Source organism: Saccostrea cucullata, unplaced genomic scaffold (assembly GCF_032062105.1).
Source record: "Saccostrea cucullata isolate Sc308-1 unplaced genomic scaffold, CSIRO_AGI_Scuc_v1 ctg311, whole genome shotgun sequence".
Taxonomy (NCBI): Eukaryota; Metazoa; Mollusca; class Bivalvia; order Ostreida; family Ostreidae; genus Saccostrea; species Saccostrea cuccullata.
In genome coordinates this window covers 361,933-369,478 of record NW_026930660.1, presented here as the reverse complement: position 1 = coordinate 369,478, position 7,546 = coordinate 361,933, and the positions used below count along the sequence as shown (strand labels likewise).

Genomic DNA, 7,546 nt, shown 5'->3' with positions numbered 1-7,546 from the left:
CTAAAATTGGATCATCTTATAATGGGCATTAACTTTTAACCTGGTATTTTGTCTTTAAAGACTCTCTATAAACATTTTTAAAAACAAATTAACCGTTCCTACAACGAATCTAATTTTCAAAAAGCTTACTTTAATATATTTTTCCCCATTATTCTCATTCAAATAAACAGAAAATTGCTCTCCGTGTGTTCGTCTTTAATGATTATATAATTTATTAATTGTGAAACATATCAAACGTTTTCTCTAGCAATGTACCATAAACTCTGAAAATTCAACGTTTAACATTTAATATACATCATATCTATAACATTGTGATCATTTTCCTCGAGGCAACCTTCTAACCATTTCATATCAAAAATGTCATCATACAGATTCATCTGACGTATGGGGATGATAATTTTGACCTGATCATCATTTTAACAGATTTCATGTTTTCACTATTTGCTCCCCAAAACAGACCTTTGTAGTTCTTCTTGTTTGTGGTTTGGTAGTCACCGTTGAGAGCTGAATGTCCACAGCTATAGTACCACCATCCACCAGTGCGATACTTAACAGCACAGCTGGCGGAGCTCTTATCATTATCACGATCCTTTGTTGTAAACGACATACCATTTAAATTTACAGAACTCACCATCGCGTCTCCTGAAAATATATACACAATATTTTGAAAACAAATATGATATATATGGAGATAACTAACAGTATTCAAGTTCAAAAGTCCATTAAACAATACAATACAATACAATTGTTGGAGCAAAGCAAATACAGACCTCTAAAACATCACAGGTGGGATTGCAGGTGCCATAGAGAATTGAGCATCCCTTGCTAGTATTATTCCACAATAATGAATCATTATATCGGTATTCTTTAGGGCTGGGTATTGGCCAGAGATTTCGTATTGCGATACATTGCGATATTTGTAACTGTACTGCGATATATTTACATTTCCAATAAATTTGCCCTATGATTCTTTACAAAATAAAATGCAGTTCATTTTCTCATGAACTACATTACATATGTACCACGAATAAGCATGAATATCTCTATTATTACGTCATAATACCGCACTTGACGTAAAAAATATAGTGCACACTGTTTTGCTTTAAAAATGACAGTTGAATGATATAAATTTATGGCAAGTCATCAGAAAAATAATGTAAATATAAGAAATGAATTTCATTTTTGAAGATTCATGACGTGTATGAACTACAACGCTTCACTAACGCGCTTCATGAAATATGCCGGCGTAAAGCGTCGTAGTTCATAACCTCATGAATCTTCAAAAATTAAATTCATTTCTTAAATATACTGCAATTTTTTCAACGAAAATAAAATGGCATTTTTTATTATATTAAGTTTAATTCATGTGCAGAATGACTATGATAAGTAACCAAAAGATATGCTCTGAAATACAACCATTAAACAGCTTCTGTCTTACTGTTTGCCCTAAGGCAGGTCCATTCTTTTACAGATCCGGTTTTCATTTTACACACAAATATAAAACTCTGATTGTTGTTTGTCTATCGAAATAAAATCTTTTTGGATGATTGAAAATAATTTAGCAAGTATATATTTGTTTATTATAGTGTTATTGTGTACACAAAGTATTTAATGTACATTATTTATGGGAATAAACACTCTGCACTCTGTCCATAGGATCTATATGTCATTTAGTACATACATAGACAGAGAATTCTTCATTGCCTTTTAATATATGGACCTTATGCTTTTTAAAAATTTTGTAAACAAACTAACTTGAGATCTAATTTTTAGTTTTAAGCCTATATCATCTTTTTAAATTTTACTTGTTTATAAATTTTGCGAAGAATAATTGAAAGATAGATATTTCAAAAATGGGGGTATACATATACAAGTTCAAAAGGCTATTTTGTTAAATTTATCTGCTCAACCGAAATAATGTATGTGTTTTTGTTAACCTAAGATATAATTCAAAATAGTTTTAAAGAAAAAATGGCATATAAACATATTAGATTTTGAGAAATATTAAAAATAAAGATATTTTAAGGTTTTTTCTGAAAGATGTGGAAAGAATCAACAACAATTTGATAGTGTTTTCCAATAAAAATTTCAAATATTCTCTTGGCAAATGAATATTTCTGATTTTGATAAGTTTTAACTTAAATTTAATGGGATTTGGTACATAGCTAAATAAAATATGATTTCACACTTCTTTATGCTGAATTTTGGCTGTTGAATTTTTAGGTATGTACTCTGAGACACGTTGCATGAAAATTAACCTGCAAAGATATGTCTTTTATGGGTGTTTTAGTATAATCAAGATATTCGAATAAAAAACAAACAGTTTGACAGAAAATTCTGAAAGACCATTTTTACATTAATTTTTATATTTAATGATAAAATTCCTTAGTCTAAGCATATTGCCTGTATATCGATATTACAAAAACGTATTGCAATGCGATATTTTTAATCAGTGTATTGCAAAATACCGAAATATCGATATTTTTATTTCCCTAGCATTCTTACATCATCAATAGAATTATTCTGAATAATTCTGCAATTGATTTTAATTTCTTTACTACTCAGAAAAATGTCAAATACTCAGTATATGGAAGGGACAGAAATTCATTTAAAGTAGGGATGTCAAAATATTTATTTTCCTTAGTCGAACATTCGATTGTATTATTCGAACGATAGTCGACTATTCGGAACATTTTTTTGAGAAAAAAAATCTCATCGATAGCGTTTTTATAAATCAAAAACCCTTTTTGTAAATTTATGCAAAACGTAACATCAAATGCCTTTACTGTGTGTTACACACCGATATTCTGATGAAACTTTAGCTTGCATAAGATGTAGAAATGAAATAGATTTACACCAGCAAGTGATTCTCCAAAATGTATGAATTTTCGTAAATCACATTCAGGGTTAGGGTTAGGGTTAGGGTTAGGGTTCTATCCTTCTAGTACGCTTAGAGAATTGTCAGCACAGTGTTTTTAAAAGCTTATTTAAAATAAATTGGAAAGGGGGAGGATATTATTGCTTTGATAATTATCATAGTTTCAAAACTTCACGGCTATACTGTGATCCTATAGCATGATTTAAACATTCTTAGAGGTAATAAATAAATTTATGATTGGTACAAGTCCAGTTAATAATATTCAAAGTCCAGTAAAGCTATAATAACAAAAAAAAGGTCAGTAATTGAGAAATAATTATCGCGATATGTAATTACTGTACTTTCCATATGTACAATGTGGAAACTTATTTATATACTGTGACTGTTTTTAAGCTCTTATTCGTCTGAGGACGGATACTATAGTCATTTGAGAAAGACGCTTTACAATTTTGAGTTGAGAATTCTTTAACACCTCCTTTTTTGCATTTATTAGATATTTGAATGTCGTTTCATTATTCGATCGTCGGTCCATTCGACTGATAGTCGAATAGTCGACTATTCGTTGACATCCCTAATTTAAAGATAATCAACAACATCAAATTAAGCAAAATAAGTTTTAAGATAAATGTTACTTTTGCAGAGTTATATGACTACTTTTATCCTTATCTTTGTGAATGTGTAAATTAGAAAAAAAAATTGATTGATTTTTAACATTTTTTATGGTTATTCTTCTCTTTGACTGCGGAACAGTGGTAAGAGCGTCTGCTGTAAAATCGAGGAGTGAGGACCTGATCCGTGCGTCCTGGGTTGGAATCCACTGCGATGCTACTGTACGCGTGGACCCTGGATACCGGTCATACACAGTAGGTATTGACATTAAAAAGTTTTGTCATTGCTCATTGGCCCTGATTGAAACAGTAAAGAAACAAACAAACTCTTTGATTCTACATTGTCTTTGTATGAATTTGACTATTTTATTTTTATTTTGTTAAAAAGGACAAAACTTGAAAACCTTGAAAAGAAATAATTTCAAACAGGATGAGTTAAGAAAAAAACATACGAGACCACTATTTGAGGTTTTCTAACAGCAGGTAAGTGTAATACCTTAACTCTAATTTACTTATCTAGTAGATAATTGGTAAAATGGTTGATAAAATGACCGTATGAGTAAATACATTATGGCGTGAAATCAAATGCAGACCGACGCTTTTTAATTGAAATTGTTGAGCAATTATTACCCCATCGAATTGTTCACGATATTGTCCTTTTTTCTCTTGATCGTGACGACGAAAGCAGGGCGGCTGTGACCGGTTGGCAGTAGATGCCTACTCCTCCCTGCCACCTGATCCCACTCGTTTTAAAAGTCCGTTGTTTGCTCTGCTTCTGATTTTTATTGTTTTAATGGACTTATGGATTTTTCAGGTCATATGTTTTTCGTTATCTCCATATATTTCATGAGATCTTGGTTATTTAAGGTCTCGTCCGACCGAATCCTGACTTTAAATACTATTGCAAGACACATGGTGAATGAACAGTCACTTCATATTTTAAAGTGTCGCGCATTTGGCGCAGTGGTCAGATGGTCTGCTCAAAAGTCGCTAAGTAAGGAGTTGATCCTTACGTCGCAGGTTCGATTCCCACAGCTGGACGTGGAGACCGGTGCTTTGGAAGAGACCCAGGTCCCCTGTCGCAGTAGTTGCTGGCACGAAAAAGATCCCTTCTTGCTCAGTGGTAATGAGTGCCGAGTATAGGACAAAATTTGCAGCTCTCTGTCTCATATGAGTGAAAAAACCTCGAGAAGGAGGTTAAACAAAATACAATCAATCATATTTTAAAGTCAGTTTTGACGAAGTGTATATAAAAATAAGAATCGAACTCAGGCTCCCAAGCACAAATTAAGCACTACACCACTCTTAGACCTAACTACCGTGAATGACATAATAAATTAAAGGTCCTGCATCTTTTAATAATTCCCCCTAGAGCATGAGTTGCGTCGAATTGGCTGTTTGTATTGTTGCTGTTTTACGTCCCGTTCGGAAATTTCTCGCTCTTCTAGAGCCTTCACCATATACCAGTGAAAGGCAGTAAATTTATACCTTTACCCGACACTCAGGACCTTTTTCTTTGTGATCGATGAGGACTATTGAGAAACAAGGTCTTGGTTTTCATACATTGGCTAAGGAAAAATTGTTACATTGTAGCTGTTTTTATCGACTTAGCTCAGTCGCCGTCTTGATTCAAACACAGGACCTTCCGATCACAGAGAGAGCGTTCTACCGACTAAGCTAACATGATTGCACGACAGAATAAAGGGCAATTAAATAAAAAGGTTGTAACCTGCATTTCCGCTATATCCTGCAATAGTCAGTTGGTATTTGTCTTTCTCATTCCCGATTGAAAAGTTTGAATATCGAGCGTACACGAATGAGCCAGAGAATTTCCCCAAGTCTATCCACAATTCTTGTTCTCTTCTATCGGTAAGATCATGAATTGCGTCATTCCCTGTAAAAATGTAAACACACAGTTTATCTATGATTAATTAAGGTATCTGGAAATAAAGTTTCAATATTTTCTTCCATGATAGAGGATCAACAAATCATTATGTTTGTTCTGATTATCCGCGCCTGTTAACTCAGCGTGATACGATTCTTCGAATCCAGTTACTGTTTTAATGATGAAATAATAATTCATAACTCCACTTACAGCTTGTAAATAAATCAAAATAAAACTTTAGAAATCAGTCATTTTATATTAATACATTAAACAAAGCATAATGCTAAGGATCTTTTTGATGCGGAAATAAATAACGTCATGTAACTTCGTACTAGTTTATTAGCTTCAGAAAGTGGTGACATGGATTCCCAATGCTCACTCCTCCATGGCACCTGATCCCACCTCTGATGTTGTAGAGGTTCGCGTTTGCTCTGTTTTTATTGTTTGATGGATTTTACTATTGAATTCTGTTCGTAATCTCCATATCCTTCATTCAGAAGACCACAGTGTGGTGATACGGAAAATCGGATCAGGGCGTCGCGTGATAGAATTAAATCTACAGTAAAACAATTGGGTATTTAAAAATTGGTTTACTATGATACTTTATTTCGGAACCTTTTTTTTAAATTCGAGGCTTAAAACTCATAATCTTAAATGTCGAAGAAAAATTTGGAATAAATATGTGAATATACAAGTGATGCATCAATTTATTATCAAAAATGTTTATGTCTAAATTGGAAATATAGAATATCACAATCTGACATCCAAAGCAGAAATACTTTGATTAACTATAGTGTAAACTCGGATTTACTACAATGAAAACATTTATACTAAAGCAAACTGTAGTAATGCATAGTAAAATATGGTAAATTATAGTTAGGGTAGCCATACGAGCATTTCAATAATAAATTAAATGTTTAAGAATCTTAATGATGTTTATTATTTAAACCAACGAGATGCCTATCTTACATTAAAAATAAAAATAACTAAATTATGTGTTGTATATCTCTTAAATAATATCATTTAATTATCAGGGATATATGATCATTTGAAATAAACCCCTAACATACTTTATTGTATAGTGTTAACCAAGCATAACATTGTCAAACTTGAATATTATTTCAATAAATTTAATTTAATATCCCCTTACCTAACCAGTATTCTTTACTTGGTTCCCCAAAGCCTTCCTTGTAATCTTTCCATTCTCTGTTAAAGTCTGTTGATCCATCAATCCTTCTCTGTATCACCTGAAAGATTTGATAAGGGTTAATGATAACATTACTATAAAAGAAAGGAAGAGATGGTTATGATATTTTCCTGATTATGACATGGGACACATGGCTTAATTTGACTAGTTGACAGAAGATGCTTATTATGGACTCTTATTATGGACATTTTAGCTTGTTCATTTATCTATCTTCACTTTTAGTTTGGGTCTAGAGTATAATATTTATATTAAACCACATACTACAAGCATACTAGTCTACTATTGTGTAGTTGAACCTCAATATCTCGAAGACTAATATTCCGAAAACTATGGATATATCAAAGTGATTATGATCTCTAAGTCTCAGCCCTTTCCTTCCTAACTATTCTACTCTGAATATCTCGAATCCTCGGAAGTTTTACCCCTTCCCAGTGAGTTCGAGATAGCAAAGTTTGACTGTTAATATAATTTTATGAAAATACCGTCCATCCGCCTCCATTGGTCGTCATGTCACAGAAGACCCTCCGTGGTTTGTTACATCCGAGATAAATCGTATAGACACCGTTCTGGTTTACCAGGTCTTTGTTCTGCCTCAGCATCTCTTGACAATCTTTATATCTTTTGCCTAAGTAAATGAAGTGAATCCTTGTTATTCATGGACTTTAAACTTTTAGCTTACATTTGGAGATTGATTCATCGATAGTACAACACTCAATATCCTTAGTATTCATATTGTAAGCTTCCTCAGCACCCTGTCAAATGCTAATCAGCTTACAGTGTTTCCAGCCCGTGTAAATTCAGTCAATTAAATTTTATCAGGACTACTCATGACATCCGTCTACATGTAAAAAAAAAGGGGGGGGCATCCTCAGCCCGTCGTATGTATTTAAACACCCAAAATAATTTACTTCACATCCTTGTAAATCATAACCAAGTTCCATTTCTCGTTTCAAATATTTCATTTAATA

The 7,546-nt window shown here is 32.7% G+C and overlaps 1 protein-coding gene across 1 annotated transcript; it reads right to left on the bottom strand.

Annotated features, from left to right (window-relative positions):
- Window positions 1-270: 270 nt before the first annotated feature.
- On the bottom strand, window positions 271-7,221 carry LOC134229504 (ryncolin-1-like). The gene is made up of 4 exons (XM_062711250.1): window positions 7,061-7,221; window positions 6,522-6,618; window positions 5,216-5,380; window positions 271-642 (listed from the first exon to the last, which is right to left on the bottom strand). Exons 1-4 carry the CDS (start codon window positions 7,175-7,177, stop codon window positions 374-376), a joined length of 648 nt encoding a protein of 215 aa, XP_062567234.1. The 5' UTR covers window positions 7,178-7,221; the 3' UTR covers window positions 271-373.
- Window positions 7,222-7,546: the final 325 nt, after the last annotated feature.